At 35.0% G+C, this 25,230-nt stretch overlaps 1 protein-coding gene across 1 annotated transcript in view; it reads right to left on the bottom strand.

Moving 5' to 3' along the window:
* Window positions 1–25,230, bottom strand: part of LOC128988945 (RING finger protein 10) — a 177,604-nt gene that overhangs the window by 66,016 nt on the left and 86,358 nt on the right. The window contains exon 10 of the mRNA XM_054410780.1: window positions 17,668–17,792. Within this exon, the coding sequence (XP_054266755.1) occupies window positions 17,668–17,792 (125 nt within the window). The remainder of the gene's footprint in view (window positions 1–17,667; window positions 17,793–25,230) is intronic.

Genomic DNA, 25,230 nt, shown 5'->3' with positions numbered 1-25,230 from the left:
AGCGGTCGCGTTGCGACTTTGCTCTCCGATTTATTATCATGAAATTTAATTAATATTAATCTTTTAAAAGTGATTGATTGTGAAGTACTAAAAATATGTTTATAATTTCAAATAGTAAAAGTGAAACAGTATAAATAAGTGAATTATAAGAGAATTGTAAGTACACTAGGAAATTGCACCACATGCTGCAAGTCAATGAGTAGGGATTAAATTACGCCCTTTGAAATAATAATCTGCTTTTCTACAACAAGGAAGTTTAATACGAGACTTAAAAACATTTATTACACAAAAGAAACTATAAATTCAATAGCCTCTGTGTCACCCTACCCTGTAATATAAGTTAGGTGTAGGATAGCCTCTTTGTTCCTATCCCTGAAATAATACAAGTTAGGCTTGATTATTAATCATAAATTCGATCATAATTTGTCCGAAACTTTTTTTTGTAAAATGAAGTAACTTTTAATAAACCAATGTTAACATCAATTTGCCTTTTTATTGATATGTAGCTCCACCACGCACCCATAAAACGACCCTGAGATATTAAAGAGCCCAAGCCCAACTAACTTACATGTGATCATTTAATAAGAGTACTTTATTTTTATTTTTTACTAAAAGGCATAGACCTTACAGTCAAAGCAAAGTAAAGTAGAGTCAGTCAAATTAAAGTAAAATAAAGTAAGATAAAACAAAACGTTACAATTGGCGACCAGCAACGTGGGGCTGCATAATCAATAAAATTGTGTAAGATAGGCCTAGGCCTAAATCAATCAACAAAAATGAACACAGAGGAGGTGAACGAAAGAGGAGGTGTCGCTGAGAATAGTCTAGACAATATGTCGGATTTTAAAGGTTTTCAATTATCACCAACACAGAGCGACACTGACACTAACGCTAGTAGGCCAGAAACACCCAACTATTTGTTAGATCCGAATCGATCAGTACCCAACTCTTTGCTTCTGGCAAATCAGTCAACACCCGACCCTTTAATAGGGCCAAATCAATCGAGCAGGCCTGTGACCCCAACAACAGACCAATCACTACAATCACACACAAACGACACTGACCCCAACATCATGGTAATGTTGCAAACCATGATGACACAAATGACACAGATAGCACAGAGTAATGATCACATTAAGACACAAATGACACAAACAACACAAAGAATCGATGACTTAAGCAACAAGTTCGACAAGGTAAGTGAAGAAATGAAATCGCGAACTGAGATTGTTGAAGTTAAGTTAAGTGAAGTTTATGAAAGAGTTGAGCACTTAGAATTAGAGGTTCAAACCAAACATGACTTGTGTGTTAAGTTGATTAATGATAAGTGTAGTGTTGTGAGTAATGAAAGTAAGAAGAATAGGGATAACATAGCAGAGTTGAAGGTAGCAGTAGACAATGTTGAAAGTGATTTGAAAGTAGTAGCAAGTACAAGTAGGGAAGGAGTAGATAAGAATATGAGACTGATTGATAGGTGCATAAATAAACAACAGAATTTTGAGGATAGGTATGAGAGTGAGGCTATTATAGTTAACAATAGGATTGAATCACTTGAAAAAGATAGGCCTAATATAGATGAGGAAATAAAGAAGCTAAGTAAAAAGATAGAAAGTAAAATCACTAGCATAGGCCTAGGTAATTTTGAAGTAAAGTCCTTGAGCACCATCAGTGCTAACGCAGAATTGTTTTTAGTGAAATTTGAGAATGAACAATCGGGGATTCATCCCATGACTTTTTTGAAATATGTTGATAAATTTGTTGAAGTGTCAGGAGACAATTGGGAAATCCAATTGTTGAATATTATTAAGTATCTCAGAGGAGAACCAGAGAACTGGGCGCGACAAAATCTTGACAAACTAAACACTTTTGAAAATTTCAAGAGGGAATTTAAGAAAAAGTATTGGGGGGTGATTAGACAAAGACAATTCGAACACGAGTTAATGGGTCAAGGTGAGTTTAACAACAGTAGGCTAGATTTTGCGACCTACGTTCTCAAGTATTATGACATAAATAAAATGTTAGACAAACCAATGACGATCGAAATGTTCCTAAACTACATTTGTAAACATGTTCCCGAAAGCCTAGGCGCGTCGATTCAAAGTGTAATGACAGTCAAAGAAATAAAAAATGAACAAGAAATGGAAGCGATGTGCAGGAATATAGGTTTGGTCAGGGAAAGGGAAAGTTTACCAAATAACACTAATAGGGGTTTGTATAATAAAGGAAATAGGGAGCAATACCAGAAGTATGATGATCAGCCATATAAGAGGGAAAATTTCAAGTCAAACCAGAATAATGATAGGGAAGTAAAAGTAAAAGCGCAAGTCGCAGAAGTAGTAGAACAGAGTGAGCAAAGTGACAATCAGAGAGATAGGGAACCAGAAAGTAGGGAAAGAGAAAATCAGGGGGGTAACCAGTTTCAAAGAGGGGGTCATAGAGGAAGAGGTTACTACCGGGGTAACAACAACCGTTACCACCGGGGTAACCAAAATTGACAATCAGTTCCACATGCTGAAAATAGCCGGGAAGAAATAAATGTATTAAGAAAGTTGGGGGGTTATGAGTTGCTGGGGGATTCCCAGATGGTTCGATTTTATAAACAAATTTTGAAGGTAGAGGCTAAATCAGTATGTGGACGCTGGTGTGTAGGGCTATGTGTAGGTGGGCAAACTATAGCGGATTTGAAAGGTTTAGTACAAGACAATAAAGAATCATTAGGTAAGAAATTAATAATAATGATTGGTACCAATGATCTTTTAAGAGGTAAGGGGGTAGAAGAAATAAGTAATGACCTAAATGAGCTTGTAGATGAACTAGAGGAGAATAGTGAGGAAATGATAGTTTGTACTCTACCACCTATACCTAAATTAGCCTTAACCGATCCTGACCATCTTAAGAAACTAGACGAAGTGAATAACTCTATAAAAAATATGAATCGAAGGGCAAAAGTTAAGATTTTAGATGTAAGTGGCTGTTTCATAGATAAGAGTGATAGAACTGGATGTAAAATAAATTACTATGAAAAGACTATTTATATCAAGGGAAATAGAAGGGATGATCTTATTCATTTAAACATAGAGGGTTTCAAAGTAATTGAAAGAGAAATTAACAAACTGATTAACAGTAAAACTAATGAACTCAGAAGTATGATAGGTCATAAGCAAACTGACAATATATTTTGTGAAGATGATTTAAGTGAAGAGTTGCTAAATGAAAGTAATTTTAATGCAGGGCCTAGAGAACAGTCAAATCAGTTTTTACCGAAAGTGGAAGTTAAGATAGGATCATTGACAAGTGGCGGGATAGTTGATACTGGATCACAGGCAACTATCTTGTCAGAAGAATTCTATTTAAAAGTCAAAAAGAGTGTTGATTATGAAATACCTGAACTGCGAGTAGCAAATACGTCGATAGTAGGCATAACTGGGGCTAGAAGTAGGAAAGTTGAAAAGCAAGTACAAATCGACGTACAATTTAAAGATCTAGTATTGCCAGTAGACTGCTTAGTAGTGAAAGGAGTACAAGTAAATTTTCTGATAGGTTGTGATTTTTTGGCAAAACACAATGCTGTGATTGACTTCCACAATAAAACACTAAACATGGTATATAAAAGTAGGTATCATAGAATCAGTCTAAAAGAACAAAATGAGAATCAGAACATAGGTAGCATAAATATTGTTAGAGTCAATTTTTTAAGTCAACTAGCCTATAATTCTGAAAATGAATATGAAAATCAAATTAATGAGGTAAAGTCACTAATTTCTTATGAAAGTGAAGTAAAAGTAACAGATAGGGACGAGGTAGATTTTTCTATTGAACAAAAAATAGATCAGAAAATTCAAGAAATAGGTCAACAATGTGAGAACTTAGATAGGCTGCGCGAAGTACTAATTAAGAACAAGGAAGTATTTTCAGATAGGCCCGGCTGTATCAAAGGTTATGTAGCTAAGTTGAATCTAAAAGTTGAGACTCCATTCATAGGTAAATCGTACCCAGTACCTTATCATAAAAGAAAAGCCGTTGAAGATGAATTAAATAAATTAAAGCAAATGGATATAATTGAAATTTCGGACAGTAGTTTTTCAAACCCATTAGTATGTGTAGTCAAAAAAGACTTGTCAATCCGAACTTGTCTCGATTCAAGAAAACTGAATACATTCCTTACCCCTGATAGGCAATCCACAGAAACAACAGAAGAAATTTTGCAGAAGTTTATGAATGTAAAGTATTTTACCGCTCTTGATTTGACGATGGGTTTTCATCAAGTGTTACTTGATGAAGAATCCAGAAAATATGTAGCTTTCACTTTTGCGGGTAAGAACTATCAATATAAAAGGTTACCTTTTGGGTTAAATGTTAGTACAGCTCTTTTTACCAAAGCAATGGATAGTATTTTTGGATCTGAATTCTCTGATTTTTTGACTTGCTATGTAGATGACATATTAATCACCTCAGAAACTTTTGAAGAACATCTGGAACACATTGACAAAGTTCTAAGTAGATTAGCAAGGTTTGGCGCAACTGTCAAGTTGAAGAAAACTGAATTTCTTAAAGATGAAGTAAAGTTTTTGGGATTTGTGTTAAGTAGAGAAGGGGTAAGCATGGATCCTGAAAAAGTCAGTAAAATCCAGAATTTTCCAGAGCCAGACTGTTTGAAAAAACTGCAAGGGTTTTTAGGGCTATGTAACTACTATAGGATTTTTCAAAATAACTATTCATATTTGACAGCTCAATTCAATCATATTCTAGGCAGTAAAAGTAAGTGGGTCTGGGGAGATAAGGAAAAAAGTGTTTTTCAACAAATCAAAGATAAGTTTGTAGAATCAGTAGTTTTGCGACATCCAAATTGGAATCAACCTTTTTATATCAACACAGATGCATCAGACATAAATGTAGCTGCAATTTTGTATCAATTCAATGAGAAAGGAGAAGAGCAGGTAGTTTGTTTTGCGAGCAGAGCTTTAGTAAATGCAGAAAAGGGTTATACCACCACTGAGAAAGAGTTATTAGCCGTAGTCTTTGCCTGTAAGAAGTTTAGATCATACATCATAGGACATTTCAAAGTTATAGTAAGATCTGATCATAGAAGTTTGTCTTTTTTGAAAACTTGTAGACTAACTCATGGTAGGCTATTAAGATGGAGCCTAGTCCTTCAAGAATATAACCTAGAAATTGAATATGTAAGTGGAAAGAAAAATGTCCCAGCTGATGTATTATCTAGAGTTACTGATGGTGAATTCGTTAGCAAAACAGACATAAATACTATTCATGCGTTCAAAACAAATCTGAAGCTAGGGGTAGAAAATAGAGAGATAAACAAGTTGTTAAAAAATATTGCAGATGAACAAAGACTGGATGAAAAACTCTTGAATGTAATTGATAGATTAAATGCAGATGATGATGAAAAAATTAAGCAGAATTTTGTAGTTCATAATGATATTTTATTTCAAAAAAGTAAAAGTAAAGATCAGTATAGGGTTTGTATGCCAGAAAGTTTGAGGTCAAAGCTAGTAGAATTGGCACATCTTAAATATGGACACCTGGGGGGTGGGAAAATTTATCTCTGTTTAAAGGAATTTTGTGTATTTCCAGCAATGGAAAGAGTAATCAAACAACAGTTACGAAAATGCTTGCTATGCCAAAAAGCCAAACATGTTAATGTTAAGCAGATAGGGAGTTTAAGACCAATTGTCCCTGAAAGACCAAAACAGCTCATAGCAGTAGATTTGATAGGAGAATTACCCACTGGTCCGGGTGGAGTCAAATACATTTTTGTCTTAATAGATGTATTTTCAAAATATGTTAAGATGTATCCCATAAAGCGTGCTAATACTAGGACTTTGTTGACAAAAATTTTCAATAGGTACATCCCTGAAGTAGGTGAAATAGAAGCAATTTTAAGTGATCATGGTAGTCAATTCACTAGTGACCTATGGTATACAACATTGCAAAATTCTGACATAAAGCCGTTACATACATCAGTGTATCATCCTCAGTCGAACCCAACTGAAAGAATAAATAAGGAGATTAACAAAATGATTCGTATTCACTGTCATAACAAACATACGAATTGGCCTAATGTACTAGAATTTATAGAAAACTGTTTGAACCACTCAGTACATGGGGTTACAGAACATGTACCCGCAGAAGTTATGTTAGGCAAGGTTAATGCTCACTTTTTAGAAAAGGTAATAAAGTTTCCTACTGAAAGAGAGTTTGATCATGTTCAGTGTGTGACATTAGTAAGGGATAAATTGTTGAATAAAGCTCAAAAGAGAAAGGCAAAGTTTGACAAGAAAATCAAAGCAGTAACATTCAATATAGGAGATAAAGTATTAGTGAAAACTCATAACTTGTCAAATAAATTGGATAAGAAAATCAAGAAGTTCTTCTTGCTTTTTACTGGACCATATGTCATTGTTGAAGTCAAAATGGAAAATGCCTACAAAGTGAAAGAGTTAAATTCAGATAAAATAATAGGGACTTACAATGTCACACAGCTGAAAAAGTTCTATGAATGATCAACAATAGCTTGGGCCCTTATAATAAAAAAAAAACAAGAAAAGATACACCTATAAAGCATGTTATTCCAATGAAACTTTATAAATAATTATTTATAAAGTCACAAAGTAAAAGTAAATTTTGTTTGATAATATTATTCTGTTGTAATAGTAATGATAGTAAATGATTTGAATAAAAGAAAAATAATATTGGAAAAACATAATTTATGAAAAACAAACTTTAGTTAAGTAGGTACATAATACAAAAAACATACAAAAACAACACAGTAGGGGTAAATTGAAAAAGGGTTAGAAAAAACGATGAAGCAGGTACTCATTGGTACTCCTCAAAATAGTGTTACCACTCTGTGTCATATAAAAAAAAAATAAATAAAAAAAAAATAAATAAATAAAGGTCTGATTGCATAAGCAGGTTAGAGTAGCAAAACTTACGTTTAAAAAAGAGACAACCTAAGTTTTGTTATTGTAGTCGGTTTTAAATAAAGAAACCGATGACAATGAAAATCAACATTTTCTATTTGTTCTATTAATATTTTTTGAATTGTATAAGGTAGTTTTAAGAGGGTTTAAGTCTTGAATTGTAAATTAGGGAGTGAAAAAGTATTAAAAGTGCGAATGAAAGAAGAAAAAAGTCTGTGCATAAAACATGCAGAGTGAAAGTGAGAAAGTAGTGAAAAAGTAATAAACAGTGAACTTATGGTAAATGCAAAATAGAAAGTGAATAGTGACCCAGGAATACAAAAGTGGTGTAAAAGTGCGTCAAAGGATCAATGTGGAAATAATAACCAACAGGATAACTCATTGAAGAATATATAAATATATATTGACAAATAATGTTGAGAAGGAGAAGAAAAAGAGCTGAAGGACACCAGATGAATGGACATCAATGTAGAGTAAGGAACAACCATCATGAAAGGTATGTTTTATATATTTACTCAAATATAAATTAAGTCTTGAAATCATCTGGCCTCCATTGTTTAAATTTAATATTATGAGCTCTGATAAAGAAGAAGGAAGAAGAATAAAAAATTGTCAATAATAATGAACAGTAATGAGTTGTTGGTTACGTATATTTATACGTAAAGAAGAAATTGATCCGGACTTTTTATTAAAAGTTAGAATTTACATCACCAAGAAGATTCCCCAAATAGTCACTATAATTGAAGCATTTTACCATGAATAGTTTTATAATAATGCAGTCTGCAAAACAATGAAAGTCACTTTCACTCAGAAAAAGAAAAATGCACAGTGAAGCTCGGACACTTAATCAATTTACAATTTTAATACCCGAAAATGGACATGTGGACTCTAATGTTAAGAGATTATTTTGTTAGATTTTAAGGAATATTGTGTGCTTTGTAGATTTAAGGTGTGTATAATCAAAAGTTGTGTCATTCAAATTGTCTTATCATATGTTAGCTTTAAGATGTTTTATAATTTTGTAAAAGGGTTTAGCGTTAGGTAGGTGGTTTTAAGATGAGGAAACAAACAAATCCTCTGACAGTATAGGTAATTTATAAAAAAATTTAAAAAAAAAAGAATGTAAACAATTTTTTCAAATTTGTTTAAAATTAGGGGGGTATCTGTAACGGGTCTTATGATGATAACACCCAGAGTTACAAAGGATTTGTTTAGGCTATGTAATTGAAAAAGGAAAAGAATTAGTTAGGCTATAGGCCTACTAATTTTAAGTAACTAGCCTAGACAGTCTTGGCCTAAGCCTAGTACGATGGCATATTATGATCTGAGATTCTCATAAAAACAATAAATCTAAAGGAAAATAGGGGTAAATACAAATATATATTTAATTAAACGATAAATCAACTCACTTAAACGCCGGTAATAACTTCGAAATTAATAATAAGTCACCATTGCACAATGGACAATAACCGATCATGAAATACGTCATAACTCAATAAATAACCAATAAAATCGAAATTTCTCAAGAATAAAAAGGTTTTAGAATCACTTTTTAATAAATAATAAACAGTTTTTAACATCAAAATCAATAATAATAATAATTGTAATAAACATAACCTGAAATGTCAAAACAAAATCAATATCTAGATACAAGATGACTGAGGTATCTGGGGCTATCTTTCAGTAAAAAAAAAAGTACAGGGAAGACGAAAAATATGTAAAACATAGAGTTTTGATTAGGTGCAAAGATGAATTTTGACCTCTATGACGATTTTTCCATGTCACGTGGTTAGCTCTCAGCCAATAGCAAAATAGAAAATTAAATGAAACCAAAATTCTGAGTTTTGGAAGGGACGGAGATGTCCATTACGTGAAATCATGAGAGGGGACGCCTCGATCGGTCTCCTTTTTTCCCAGACTTGGCTCAGAGCGGTCGCGTTGCGACTTTGCTCTCCGATTTATTATCATGAAATTTAATTAATATTAATCTTTTAAAAGTGATTGATTGTGAAGTACTAAAAATATGTTTATAATTTCAAATAGTAAAAGTGAAACAGTATAAATAAGTGAATTATAAGAGAATTGTAAGTACACTAGGAAATTGCACCACATGCTGCAAGTCAATGAGTAGGGATTAAATTACGCCCTTTGAAATAATAATCTGCTTTTCTACAACAAGGAAGTTTAATACGAGACTTAAAAACATTTATTACACAAAAGAAACTATAAATTCAATAGCCTCTGTGTCACCCTACCCTGTAATATAAGTTAGGTGTAGGATAGCCTCTTTGTTCCTATCCCTGAAATAATACAAGTTAGGCTTGATTATTAATCATAAATTCGATCATAATTTGTCCGAAACTTTTTTTTGTAAAATGAAGTAACTTTTAATAAACCAATGTTAACATCAATTTGCCTTTTTATTGATATGTAGCTCCACCACGCACCCATAAAACGACCCTGAGATATTAAAGAGCCCAAGCCCAACTAACTTACATGTGATCATTTAATAAGAGTACTTTATTTTTATTTTTTACTAAAAGGCATAGACCTTACAGTCAAAGCAAGTAAAGTAGAGTCAGTCAAATTAAAGTAAAATAAAGTAAGATAAAACAAAACGTTACAACCAAAGTCAAACAAATCCACTGCAATTGTTTTATCTCTCATTGCGCCTCTTCTCGATAAGGGTTTTACGCTCTGGATGGACAATTGGTACAATTCACCGGAACTTTCAAAGTTATTGAAAGAAAGGAAAACTGACCAGGAAGTGTGTACCTGATGAAGTAAAAAGTCAAAAGTTGGATAAGGGTGAAATAGTTGTATTGCATAGTGAAGATGTCATGATCATGAAATGGCGCGATGAACGAGTTGTCTCTCTTATTTCAACCTTCCGTTCCAATGAAATGGGAGTGAAAACTAGCAAGAGTGGTAAGCAAGAAATTAAGCCAGTTTTAGTACTTGACTATAATAAACAAATGGGCGGGGTTGACTTGAGGGATCAAATGCTACACAGTTATCAGCTTGAAAGAAAGAGGGAGCAGAAATGGTATATAAAAATTTTCAAAAGGCTGCTACATGTTACGGTTTTGTATTCCTATCTTATTTGGAAATGTACCAACCAAAAAAGTGAACATTTTGCTTTCAGATTAGAACTGGTAAAAAAGTTATTTGAAACCTATGGATCCCAAGTGCAGAGAAATGTAAGTGGTAGACCATCGATCGAACCCAAACCAGCTCGGCTAACCGAAAGACATTTCCTTTACCTCATTCCACCTATTGCAAACAAAGTGAATGCTCAAAGAAGATGTTGTGTGGGTTCCAAGAGAGGAATTAGAAGGGACACTAGGTACTGGTGCCCAAAATGTGAAGCTGGACTATGTTTGGGAGAATGTTTCGAAGATTACCACACAAAACTCAACTTTTAAGGTATGAAAAACTTGTATAACTGTCCTAGACTTTTAATGTATTATATATTTTTTTAAAGCCAGTAATTTGCTGTTTAATTTGGTGAAAGAATTGTTAAAATATAATTATAAATAACAAAGTTATATGCGTTTATTGTCTAAATGTTCCGAGCCTGCTGGAAAGCCAAAAAACCCACGCAGCAGGGTTGGTCTTTATTAAAAAAACTCGCGCGTTGAAGGGTTAAATTGACCTGGGTTAAAATGACCTGTATTCAATCATTACAATTTTACTTCTTCTCTCTCAATCCTTGAACCTCATTGGTCCGTTACCCGTATTGTTATGAATAACTATGCTGTTATGAAAGTAAACAATGCTGTTATGAGAAACTTTTCAATTCTAACAACTGAACTGAAACGGCAATTTTAAAATTGGTCGTAGGTAAAAGAATTTGGTCTATTATTATTATTTTTGTATTCAACCAGTCATCTGTCAAGTCAATAGGTAATTAAAAATGTTTCAAAATTAGGTTAAGTTGAACGTGCATTTCCCATTATGTATGAGAAGGGAAATCCCTTCTTGATCTCGTCTCAAAATTTATAGGAAATAAAAAATTCCCGTATCGTCTCAAACTAAAAATCCAATCTCGTCCATCAACATATATATTAAAACGTAACAGGGTTTTTTTTTATTTCACAAGTCTGAATTAACCACTCAACGGTTTTTATATAATTTTTGTGTTGCAAGAAAGATAATTTTGAGAACAAAGGAATGTCAAAGCCACAATTTTAGTTTATGGTTACAGAATTTTAGAAATAAGTTTTAATTTTTAAAAAGTCTAGCAGTTGACGCTAACATTCTAGACTAGCTTTTGGTCAAATATCATTTGCTTAACGTAACAGCTATAAACATCCAGCGGTTGTGACACAAATTCAGCATTTGGATAAAAATGAAATGACATACATAGGGTTGACTTTTTTATACTATGTGTAATGCTTTAATTAGGGGTGTGCGATGCATCGAAATTCCGATTAGATCCGATTCTGTGGGGATCAAAAATCGATTTAATTCATGAGGGAGTCAGTGTCCATATACGAAAAACGCCTGCAGAAAGCCAATGCAATACCCGTAATACAGGAACGCGTTGTTGTTACGTTTCCTTTGCGAAGGCGTTCTTATTTAATTAGTTCTTTGCTTGAAAATATTGATTTAATTTAGGGATGGACGGGTCCCGAAATTTCGGGAATTTTTCGGGAAAAAAATATTCCCGATTATCGGGACGGGATTACATTTGACTCGGGAATTTTTCGGGACGGGATTTGGTCCGATCGTCGGCAATTTTTCCGCTTCGCGAGTGCCGATAACGCCGTTATTGTGAGCGATAGGTCCGCGAACGCAGGAGACGAAGTCATTTCGACGATTACGACGTGACCGCGGAGTCATAACGACGATCGGGCTGTGACCGCGGAGTCATACCGACGATCACGCCGTGACCGCGAGTCATAGCCTACCGACGATCGCCCTGTGACCGCGGAGTCCTACCGACGATCGCGCCGTGACCGCGAGTCATACCGCCGATCGCGCCGTGACCGCGAGTCATACCGACGATCGCGCCGTGACCGCGGAGTCCTACCGACGATCGCGCCGTGACCGCGAGTCATACCGACGATCGCGCCGTGACCGCGGAGTCCTACGGACGATCACGACGTGACCGTGGAGTCCTACCGACGATCGCGCCGTGACCATGGAGTCATGCTGACGATCGAGCCGTGATCGCGAGTCATACCGACGATCATGCCGTGACCGCGAGTCATACCGACGATAACCCCGTGACCGCGGAGTCTTACCGACGATCGCGCCGTGACCGCTAGTCATACCGACGATCGCGCCTTGACCGCGGAGTCCTACCGACGATCGCGCCGTGACCGCAAGTCCTACCGACGATCGCGCCGTGACCGCGAGTCATACCGCCGATCGCGCCGTGACCGCGAGTCATACCGACGATCGCGCCGTGACCGCGGAGTCCTACCGACGATCGCGCCGTGACCGCGAGTCATACCGACGATGGCGCCGTGACCGCGGAGTCCTACGGACGATCACGACGTGACCGTGGAGTCCTACCGACGATCGCGCCGTGACCATGGAGTCATGCTGACGATCGAGCCGTGATCGCGAGTCATACCGACGATCATGCCGTGACCGCGAGTCATACCGACGATAACCCCGTGACCGCGGAGTCTTACCGACGATCGCGCCGTGACCGCGAGTCATGACGACGACCGCGCCGTGACCGCGAGTCATGACGACGATCGCGCCGTGACCGCGGAGTCATTCTGACGATCGAGCCGTGATCGCGAGTCATACCGACGATCATGCCGTGACCGCGAGTCATACCGACGATAACCCCGTGACCGCGGAGTCATACCGACGATCGCGCCGTGACCGCGAGTCATACCGACGATCACCCCGTGACCGCGAAGTCATACCGACGATCGCGCCTTGACCGCGAGTCATACCGACGACCGCGCCGTGACCGCGAGTCATGACGACGATCGCGCCGTGACCGCGAGTCATGACGACGACCGCGCCGTGACCGCGAGTCATGACGACGACCGCGCCGTGACCGCGAGTCATGACGACGATCGCGCCGTGACCGCGGAGTCATTCTGACGATCGAGCCGTGATCGCGAGTCATACCGACGACCGCGCCGTGACCGCGAGTCATGACGACGATCGCGCCGTGACCGCGGAGTCATTCTGACGATCGAGCCGTGATCGCGAGTCATACCGACGATCGCGCCGTGACCGCGAGTCATACCGACGATCGCGCCGTGACCGCGAGTCATGACGACGATCGCGCCGTGACCGTGAGTCATACAGACGATCACCCCGTGACCCGCGAGTCACAAGTTTCTATAGGTACCTGTAAATTGTTACCCATTTTTTGGTTTTTATAGATCAGTGCCACAAATGGTAAAAATTGATTTCGTGTGTCTTTTTTGGTAACTGCAATACAGTACTTTCTTTTTATGCATAGAAAAAAAATCCCGTCCCGTCCCGTCCCGAAAATCGGGAAGGAAATAAAAATCCCGTCCCGTCCCGTCCCGAACTAAAAATTCAATCCCGTCCATCCCTAATTTAATTGTTTTATATATTTTTTTCACATTGAAAATGATGAGAAGTTTTGTTAAGTGTAAGCAGTGTGAGACATATTTTACTACTGTAAACATAGCCAAACAAGTCACTCCAAAATCATTCTAAAAATAACACATTCTAACAAGTCTGAAAAATTTGTACTTGATACTTAACTCGTAAGATTGATGTTTTAGACTGATAAATTTGGTATTTTTGTAGGTCTGCTATACGTATACCTTGTAGTTTGTAGCTCTGGTTTTATCCTCTCAATTTATCAATGTAAAACAATTACTGAAAGGTTTAGTATAAATTTTGCAAAAATGTTTTTATTTGCTAATAACACCAATACATATCTTTATTTGTAAAGTCAATATTATAAAATAGGTAACGTGCTTATCAATATGATTCTGCAAGTAAAAATTATGAAATGGCAAGTAAAGCAGCTCACTGACATTTCCACCAATTCAGGTTCTTCTATGATTGAAAATACATTTTCCACCTAAAATTCATATATGTTGTCATATGTATGAATAGGCCTAATACCACATCAACAAAAATTTGCATTACATAAATGTGCTAAATTTTAATTAGCCTCCAAAGAGAGATTTTAGAGAGATGGCTCCAAAACAGATACAAAGCGTAGCTGTTCAGTTTTGGGATACACTACAAAAACTTCGTTCTCCAGGCGGAGCACCATTGTTAGCTTTAAAGATTGCGGCGACGTCAGTGCATCTTGCATCATTGTATTGTCTAGAATCTTGATTAGGAGTAATCATAAAAACATTCTAACATTTGCCGTTTCTTCTGGAGCTGCTTCTTGAACAACTTCCGCATAATCTTGAAAGATTGAACAAATGGATTTACCGCTGCCAAATGTAAAGCAATTTCATTCATCACTTGCGGGTCACAGTTTTGGTTTGCTGCATCGTTGAGTCTTTCTCGATTTGCAATGTCAACATCGTAAAAATATAACTCAGCATATTTCGGATAATGAATGTTGTGAGGGATAAGCCCTACAATGCGGTGATAGTTTGTGTCGTGAATCTTGGAGATGTAGACACCATTGGCAACACTGTCATCCAGATGACACTCGGAGCTAACTATTGCAAATGGCGCATTGAACGGTCTTATGTTCTCAATATAATTCACAGACATCTGCTTTTGGGAGAGGTCCTTGGACGCACGATTTTCAAGTAGTCTTTGAATCATAAGTGAAACAGAACCTATGACAACAAAGGCTGAAGGTTCGGCGATCACCACTAGTTTGTTCGGCTTGGAAATTATATGAGAAACAGCTTGTGCAGCGATTAACCAAAAGTCCTAAATTGAATGTGAAATCTTCAGGCGGCTGTTGGAGAGCACACTTAAACCCAACGCGGAAGGGTGCTTGCTGTATTCGGCTATCAACGACAATAGTATTATTTGTATTTCGTTCGCGTCAACCAGTTAAAGTTCGTCGGCCACCTCCTATTGGCCGTCCTGGTCGACATCTTATAGTCTCCATTATGTCAAACTTTTTTGGTTATGTTTTGATTTTGTGCAAATAAAAACTGGTTTAAAACAGTGAAACATCAATCTTGTCAACTAATCTAATAAATCCTTATAGCACATGTCTCCAATTTTAGTATAACCAGCTGTTTCAATTATTAGTGTCAATTTCACATTATTTATCTGTTCAAATGTAAACAAACATTTTCTCCCTAAGAATAATATGGGAACTTTGAAGGCTACTGGGGCAGAGCCCTGATGGAATTCCAAAGTTTTTTTTGTTTTATGGCAAAACAACGACACCTTGGACATGTTGATCGGTAGCACCACCACTCCAAAACAATTATGACAAAAATATGCCTAGCAACTAGATGTTTTAATATATTTTTAGAACAGTCTTTAAAATCTTGGGTTTGTTTTAGTGTGCAATATAAAAAAAAAATAATAAAAATTCTTTAATTCCTTTTAAATATGAATACTCATAAGGTTAACATTTAATCGGGAATATTAGCTATCGTCATGCCAAATTTCAGCCCAATCCGTCCAGTAGTTATTGCGTGATTGAGCAACACACAAACTTTCAGATTTGTGTAATATTAGTAAGATGTCCTGTCAAATGATGTTATGAGATGAAATAAATAAATGCCGCGGTCACGAAAACGGCTTTGTTTGCTGTCTGAGATCGCGGCAACACGTTTCCCACGGTGGACTAGATATCATTGTCGTCTCCCTCGGTCACGGAAACGTCATCGTCCTCTCCAGTGGTCTCGGAAACATATTAGTCGTCTCCCGCAGTGAAGGAAACATCATCATCGTAGTCCGCGATCGCGGCAAAATGGTAAACATTTCCTGTGGCCGTGTAGACATCATCGTCGTCTCAATTGGTCACAGAACTATCTTCGTCGTCTGCTATCGTTACAAAATTATGAACATTTCCTGTGGCCGTGTAGACATCATTGTCGTCTCCCGTTGTCACGGAATCGTCATCTTCGTTATCTGCGATCACTACAAAATTATGATAATTTTCCGCGGCCATATAGACATCATCGTCGTACCTTGCGGTCTAGGAACCGTCATGGTCTTCTCTTGTGAACTCAGAAACGTCATCATCGTCGTCCACAATCACAGCAAAATTTTGAACATTTCCCGCAGCCGTGTGGACATTAATGACTCCTGCGGTCACGGAAATGTCATCGTCATATGGTCTACGATCACGGCTAAATATTGAACATTTCTTGCGGCCGTGTAGACATCATCGTCGTTTTCTGCGGTCACGGAAACGTCATCGTCGTCTCCCGCGGTCTCGGAAACATGATCGTCGTCATCTCCGATCGCGGCAAACTCATGAACATCTCCCGGGGCCTTGTAGGCATCATTGACTCCCCCGGTAACGGAAACATCATAATCGTCGTCTACAATCGTGAACATCTACAAGCATAGATCGTGAATATCTATGCTTGTAAAGAAAACAAGCATACCCACTTTCCTATGTTAACCTTATGGAGATAAATTAAATACGATAGCTCGCATATTTCTGAACACATCTTATTAAAACTGGTGTGTATCCCTGCTTTTAGTTGAGTACTACATGATTATGGCCTAAAATCTCTAGTTTTACATTTCTTTTGCACGAAGCCTGTTTACTCCCACCCATAATAAGATGTGTTCAGAAATATGCTAGCTATCGTATTTTATTTTTCCCCATAAGGTTAACATAGGAAAGTGGGTATGCTTGTTTTCTATCATAAAAAATGAAAAAGAAGAAAATTTTAGGTCATTATGCAATACTTCTCAACCAGGAGAACCCATATTCCAACTTTTATTTGGATGTGTTTAAAAATAAGCTAAATATGCAATTTTGTTTATTTCGCCTAATTTAATTAATTTTTGATATTTTACAATATTTTAGATTTTGACAATAATAATCCCAATAAAAGGTTTACAAAAATTCACATTTCCTTGTTCTCCGTTAAATTCAACAACTTTTGGTAAAGTTGCAAGCCAAAAGCTTGAATGGTTACTACATAAAGAGCTGTCAAAAACAAAAAATAATTTTTAATCTATTTTTTTTTCTAAAATATTTTATTTTTAAACTTATTTTCATCAGTCATAGCCAACATGTTTGCCCAAGATAGTTATGAAATCTCTTTGAAATTTAATATTCTATCAATGCATGTTTCATCAAAATATCTTGTCAATCTTTCAATCTAGGGGGCAGAATGCTCCACAGATACACTAAAATCCTATTTTTACGTATAACTAAAAAACGAGTATGTTACATATGCTTATAGGAAATTTTTTTTTAGTTTTGATCCAAGGAACAATTTTCCGAAGTTTGTCAGGGTTCCGGTGAAACACCCTGTATATCCGTTTTAGGACACATTGAACAAAAAAGAAGTGGTTTACGAAGTGATGTTTATCTGTGTCTGTGTGTGAATGTGTACAGAGCTACAGAATTTTTAATGTCGATTTTACATAAAAACTCATAAAATAAAATAAAATACTACTCACACACCCCTATATCTTGGTTGTGTCTAGTTACCACCCACTTTTTCCTCAACAGTGATATATGCAAGATAAAGACCAGATACTTAAATAATGCAACCATTTTCAAAATCATATTTTTGACAGATTTACATTATCTGACACAATTACAGATGAAGATGGGCACCAATAGTAATTTATTACAGTTAAAAGTTACCTTGATAGAAGTAAAACTGTTTTATGGGAGTAGCTGTTGGATGTGGTGTTGCCTCCAAGTCCTCAGCTGTAATGAAGGATGGGGACATGTCTTCTCCTTCACTGCTCAAACTCTCGTAACGTTGCCTACAATACACAGTGGAGAAGCAACCGATTAACCAAAACTTACTTCTTTCGCCAATTCTTGGTTACAGAATGTTTTTACATATTCTTATTTACAGGTTTCTTTTTTTAACTAAAAACTGACATTAAATACTGACCCATCACTAAAATTACCATGAAGGCAACCACAAGTATGCATAAAATTATTTGAAAGACTAAATTAATTAGACAGTTTGAAACTAAAAATGTAGGGGTCAATTGGATGGTATCTCTTAATTCTGATAAGAGAAAAGGTTTTGCAGGTATTTTTACCATTCACATAACCATAACATTTTACAATAATCATGGATAAGCTATCTAAAACTACACTCATGAGGTTGATCAAGGGGGAAAAAAGGGGAGAGCAGCTACTTTAGCTGAGAAAAAATTCCAGATAGGCCATAGTATAGATTTAATTAACACACACACAAACATACGGGTCTTTACCGAATACTCGCCATACCAAATTGTGGCATCTTTCATACTGCGGCCACCACTAGATGAAGAAAGGTGGCAAAACTTATTGTACATCGATGTTTCTGATGAACACTCCATTTTAACATCAAACACTGTAGTTTTAATAGTGGCACCATGCCGCAATTCGGTATATAAAAACAGTGTGTGGACAGGATGCCACTGATACGTTTTAGTGCTTGAGCAGTGTGTTTGTCCCCCCCCTTCTTTTCACATGCTCTGTTGCCAGTTCTCTGTGCTAGTTCCTTCATTCCGTTCTGTATTCATGTGCCTATGCCCAAGCTCATTGCCAGCACTCATTACTTCGTCTTTCTTACTTTATTAGCGAATTTCCCTATAGGGAAGTAGGTAGCTATTACCGTAGGTCTCATGGTAACACTTAGGCCCGGGACCGATTTACTTTTTCATTTTGATGTCCCCAGAGGCCAAAAACACCATTCGTTCAAATTTTTATATATGTATATATATATATATATATATATATGTAAATGCATTATTAAAACTAAGTACCCTTTTTTTTTAATTCATTTTATTTAACAACGACTAGTTTCGACGATTATGTCATAGTCATGTTGTTTTTATATCTAACAAATACAATAAACATTTTATCTAAATAATAAATACAATCATATGATTTCATAGGTTTTGATGACTGACTTTAGATTTCTTCTGTTTTAAATGGTCTTTATACTATATATAATAATTTTCTCTCTTAATTTAACTGCAGGATTTTTTCAAATATTGGATTGCATTTGTTGATGTTCATTGTGTTTAGTAAATTTTCTGGGTGTTGTTTATAGTTTTTGTAAATGTAAAAATCTTCTTTAACATGTAATTTTGATTTGTCTTTTTCATATTCAAGGATTTTTAAATTTTCGTGGATGCTTTTGTATTCATGGTCTGTTTGTATTAAATGTTCTGCAAAATTAGATTTCATTGTTGTGCGGTTTCCTGATCTTAATGCTTGAATATGTTCTTTGGACCGTTTTTCAAAAGTTCGACTTGTTTGCCCAATGTAGGATTTATCACAATTAGAACATTTGATTTCATAAATACCTGATTTTCTCATATCGTCTTGATTTTGGTTAGCTATATTTTCTTTTGAAATTTTGTTATTGATCATTTGAAAAGCATTATTTTTTGTTTTATAACTGATTATTACATTTGAACGGTTGAAAGTTTTTCTTAGGGCTTTATTAATTTTGGTATTGTACGGTATACAAATAAATTCTTTTATCTTTTTGTTTTCTGTTCCTGAAGTAGTTCCTTGTGTTTGAAGTTTTCTCTTAAATTTCTTCTTAATCATTTTTTCAATTATAGATGGATTGTATCCATTTTTCACTGCCAAATATATAATAGTATTTTTTTCTTTGTTAAAGTTTTCAGTGGACATAGGAATATTTACAAGTCTGTGTGTTAACGAATGAAATGTTGCCAATTTATGTTGCCATGGATGATTAGAATGTGAAGGTATGATACTGTTTGTTGTAGTTGGTTTTCGGTAAATTTTAAATCTGTGAATGTGTTTTTCTTTTGAAATGGTTATATCTAGAAAGTTAATGTGTGAATGTTGTATTTCTTTTGAGAATTTAATTTGTGTTGAGATTGAATTTATGTGTTCGTGTAAATTGTTTGCTTCTGTTTGTGTTCCTTCAAAAAGGCAAAGGATATCGTCAACATATCGGTGCCAGTATATAATTTTGGATTTGTAAGGGTTGCTTTCAATTAAAACTTTGGTTTTCTCTAAATTATTCATGTAAATATCAGCTAGAAGTCCAGATAGAGGAGAACCCATAGGTAAACCGTCTTCTTGAATGTAAAATGACTGATTATATTGAAAATAGTTTTGGTTTAATGTAATTTTGGTTAGTCTAACTAAATCATTAATTTGAGTTGTTGTGAGTGTTCCATGTTCTATTAATTGTTGTTTCATTAATTTAATTGTGTCATCTATCGGTATGTTCGTGTACATGTCATTTACATCAAATGAAAGAAATAAAGAATTTTGTGGTATGTGAATATCTTTGATTTTGTCAATTAGTTCATATGTATTGGCTACATTTATATCATTATTCATGTTTATGTTCTGTTTTATTTTGTTATGTAAATACTTACATAGATTGTATGTAGGTGCTTGACGGAAATTTACAATTGGTCTAATCGGAATATCTTGTTTGTGTGTTTTCGGTTGTGCTCGTAATGTAGGTGACTTTGGATTTGGTACTTTCAATGAAGATTTTTCTTTTTGTGTAATACTTTTGCAATTTGTAATAGTGGAGTTGACTATTTTTGTAAATTCTTCTGTTGGATCTTTTGTTAACAGTTTAAACTTTCCTTTTTCAAGAAATGTATTGACTTTTTCTTCATAATCATTCTTTTTCATGATAACGACTGAATTTCCTTTATCCGCTTTGGTTATTATTGCGTCACATTCATTTAATTTTCCAGTTATATTATCAATTAAGGATAGTTCTTCTCTTGATTTTCTAGTGGTATTTGGATGTGTATTTGGTAACTTTAATTTGTTCATTTCATGTATAATGTTGTGTCTTATTGGATCCTGTACGTCATCTTTTTGTTTTCTTATGGACATTTCTAAGTTAAGAAGATCTTCTTTCAGATTATGTTTGTGGTGGTCTAGGTTTAAATTATATTTGATTGAATTACCTAAAAATTCTTCTTCATTTTCTGTGAACACAATATCTGTCAGGTTTTTAAATTTTGGACTGAATTCATGTTGTATTTCATTTTCTATTTCTAATGTGTAGCTTACCTGGTTTTTGCGTAGCTTATTAAGTTTATTTTTTTGTGTGGTCTTCTTTTTGTTCATGATAGGTTCGATCCAATTTCGTATATATTCAAGTATTTCTTCTATTGTTTCACAATGGAATTTGGTCTTAATCTCGTTTAGTTTGTTTGTCATTTGATTTTCAATTTTGTTTAGTTTGCTGTATAGAAAGTTGATTTCTTCTTTTACCCAAATCTTTTTTGCCGTATCAATTGTTCGAATTGCAGCTTGTGATTTACTTTTTGTATGAATTTGGACGTAATTTGGACAAAGATTTTCAGATAGACAAATTTTGTTAAACTTGATGTCTTCAATGATTTTTTCTTTCTTTAGGTTGAGGTATTTGTATCGATGGATCACTTGTTGGTTGTTAGCCATATTAATTAGGAAAACTGTAGTGATTAGGGCTACACTATAACTTAATTTAAGTTTAAACACGATAACTTGAGTAATTTTTATCCGATTTTGATGAAATTTGGTTTAAAGGTGTAAGGCGGGATAAACTTGAATGAGTTCGCGATCCAGCATGATCGGACCATGGGAACAGGGTTTTATGGGGTAAAAATTGGTTTTTCTCACTTTTGACCCTCAAAACACAAAATTTCCCAATTTTCCTCTTAACCTTCTTAAAGAGCTTAAAAAAAACAAACAATTCAGTATATCAAAGTGTTTTTGTACGGTTATTGGTTATCATGAAAAAGAATGATTATGAAGAAAAAGTCAATACATTTCTTGAAAAAGGAAAGTTTAAACTGTTAACAAAAGATCCAACAGAAGAATTTACAAAAATAGTCAACTCCACTATTACAAATTGCAAAAGTATTACACAAAAAGAAAAATCTTCATTGAAAGTACCAAATCCAAAGTCACCTACATTACGAGCACAACCGAAAACACACAAACAAGATATTCCGATTAGACCAATTGTAAATTTCCGTCAAGCACCTACATACAATCTATGTAAGTATTTACATAACAAAATAAAACAGAACATAAACATGAATAATGATATAAATGTAGCCAATACATATGAACTAATTGACAAAATCAAAGATATTCACATACCACAAAATTCTTTATTTCTTTCATTTGATGTAAATGACATGTACACGAACATACCGATAGATGACACAATTAAATTAATGAAACAACAATTAATAGAACATGGAACACTCACAACAACTCAAATTAATGATTTAGTTAGACTAACCAAAATATTACATTAAACCAAAACTATTTTCAATATAATCAGTCATTTTACATTCAAGAAGACGGTTTACCTATGGGTTCTCCTCTATCTGGACTTCTAGCTGATATTTACATGAATAATTTAGAGAAAACCAAAGTTTTAATTGAAAGCAACCCTTACAAATCCAAAATTATATACTGGCACCGATATGTTGACGATATCCTTTGCCTTTTTGAAGGAATACAAACAGAAGCAAACAATTTACACGAACACATAAATTCAATCTCAACACAAATTAAATTCTCAAAAGAAATACAACATTCACACATTAACTTTCTAGATATAACCATTTCAAAAGAAAAACACATTCACAGATTTAAAATTTACCGAAAACCAACTACAACAAACAGTATCATACCTTTACATTCTAATCATCCATGGCAACATAAATTGGCAACATTTCATTCGTTAACACACAGACTTGTAAATATTCCTATGTCCACTAAAAACTTTAACAAAGAAAAAAATACTATTATATATTTGGCAGTGAAAAATGGATACAATCCATCTATAATTGAAAAAATGATTAAGAAGAAATTTAAGAGAAAACTTCAAACACAAGGAACTACTTCAGGAACAGAAAACAAAAAGATAAAAGAATTTATTTGTATACCGTACAATACCAAAATTAATAAAGCCCTAAGAAAAACTTTCAACCGTTCAAATGTAATAATCAGTTATAAAACAAAAAATAATGCTTTTCAAATGATCAATAACAAAATTTCAAAAGAAAATATAGCTAACCAAAATCAAGACGATATGAGAAAATCAGGTATTTATGAAATCAAATGTTCTAATTGTGATAAATCCTACATTGGGCAAATCGAACTTTTGAAAAACGGTTCAAAGAACATTTTCAAGCATTAAGATCAGGAAACCGCACAACAATGAAATCTAATTTTGCAGAACATTTAATACAAACAGACCATGAATACAAAAGCATCCACGAAAATTTAAAAATCCTTGAATATGAAAAAGACAAATCAAAATTACATGTTAAAGAAGATTTTTACATTTACAAAAACTATAAACAACACCCAGAAAATTTACTAAACACAATGAACATCAACAAATGCAATCCAATATTTGAAAAAATCCTGCAGTTAAATTAAGAGAGAAAATTATTATATATAGTATAAAGACCATTTAAAACAGAAGAAATCTAAAGTCAGTCATCAAAACCTATGAAATCATATGATTGTATTTATTATTTAGATAAAATGTTTATTGTATTTGTTAGATATAAACACAACATGACTATGACATAATCGTCGAAACTAGTAGTTGTTAAATAAAATGAATTAAAAAAAAGGGTACTTAGTTTTAATAATGCATTTACATATCAAAATAGTAGCCCTAATCACTACAGTTTTCCTAATATATATATATATATATATATATGTGTGTGTCCGTGAACACGATAACTTGAGTAATTTTTATCCGATTTTGATGAAATTTGGTTTAAAGGTGTAAGGCGGGATAAACTTGAATGAGTTCGCGATCCAGCATGATCGGACCATGGGATCAGGGTTTTATGGGGTAAAAATTGGTTTTTCTCACTTTTGACCCTCAAAACAAAAAATTTCCCAATTTTCCTCTTAACCTTCTTAAAGAGCTTAAAAAAACAAACAATTCAGTATATCAAAGTGTTTTTGTACGGTTATTGGTTACGGAGAAAACTAAAAAAATGGTCAATTTAAAATTCCCATGTTATTCTTATGGAGAATATTGTAAAATGTTGTAGTTTGCTTGTTTATGGATATCTTTTGATCAAACTTGGCAAATATATTCATTTTATACTAAGCAATAATTATTTTACTTAAAATACACACTTTATTAGTTTCCTTGTAGCAGCAAACCTAGGTACTCGTTAAACCTAATGTTATTTAAATAGATCAATTGAAAATCAATTCAGCCAAATGGAAATTCGCTAAGACGGCAGGTTTGCTGCGGCGGGGGTATTGTTATTAGTGTAGCGTTTTGTTTACATATTTTTCAAAAACCGGCAGTACCAACAAGTACCACCAACTTTGAGAATTGGATTTAGGGATGGACAAGATTGGATTTTTAGTTCGAGACGAGACGAGATGGGATTTTTTATTTCTCATAAAATTTTGAGACAAGATCAAGACGGGATTTCCTTTCTCATACATAACGGGAAATGCATGTTCCACATTTTAACCTGATTTAAAAAATATTTTTAAATACCTACTGATTTGTTTTTTTTTTTAAACTTAATTTTTTTTAATTTTAAATTTTTGACTTTAAAAAGTTTTTTTTTAATTTTTCCATAAAAAAAAATCTTGTCTTGTAGAACAAGATTTAATATTTCCCAAAATTTTGAGATTAAGGGTAGAAACACACATACGGCTATTGGGAGCGGAGCGATTCAGAGCGAGCTGTAGCGGCGCGACTGAGGTCGCACACATACAGCGACTAGCGATGGCGACACGAACGGGAGCTCGATCATTTCCAAGATTTCATATAGTAAGTCCACCCGCAATTTGCAGCACAGTAAAAACACTTGGGTAAAAACATTAATTTTGCGTGCCTCAAGCCGATCGGCGTAGTTGCATGAAGAGAATAGAGGAAGGGAGGTAGCCTACATGGTGAATATCACCATTTGTTTCCAGTACTTAAGAAGCATTAATTGCGATTCATGCAATATATATCTACCTCGACCTTCAACAAAACATACGTACATTCTTCCAAAAAGAGAAGGTTCTAAGGTTCGAGAAGGTTCCAAAACGCTCTGGGTAAGTTGCGTTTCCAGTAGAATGTACAGAGCGGCCTACTGGCGAAAGTGGAACTAAAATGTCCACAAGATCGTTGCCCGCTCCGCTCCCAAACGCTAGAAAAACAAACGAGATTGTTCCAAAGTTAACCGCTCCGCTACGCTCGCAACAGCGGTT

The sequence above is a fragment of the Macrosteles quadrilineatus genome, unplaced genomic scaffold, assembly GCF_028750875.1.
Source record: "Macrosteles quadrilineatus isolate MER2022 unplaced genomic scaffold, UCM_ALF_1.0 Scaffold_1__1_contigs__length_201487025, whole genome shotgun sequence".
Lineage (NCBI taxonomy): Eukaryota > Metazoa > Arthropoda > Insecta > Hemiptera > Cicadellidae > Macrosteles > Macrosteles quadrilineatus.
The sequence above is the reverse complement of the archived record's forward strand: the minus strand, read 5'-3'. Positions and strand labels throughout refer to the sequence as shown.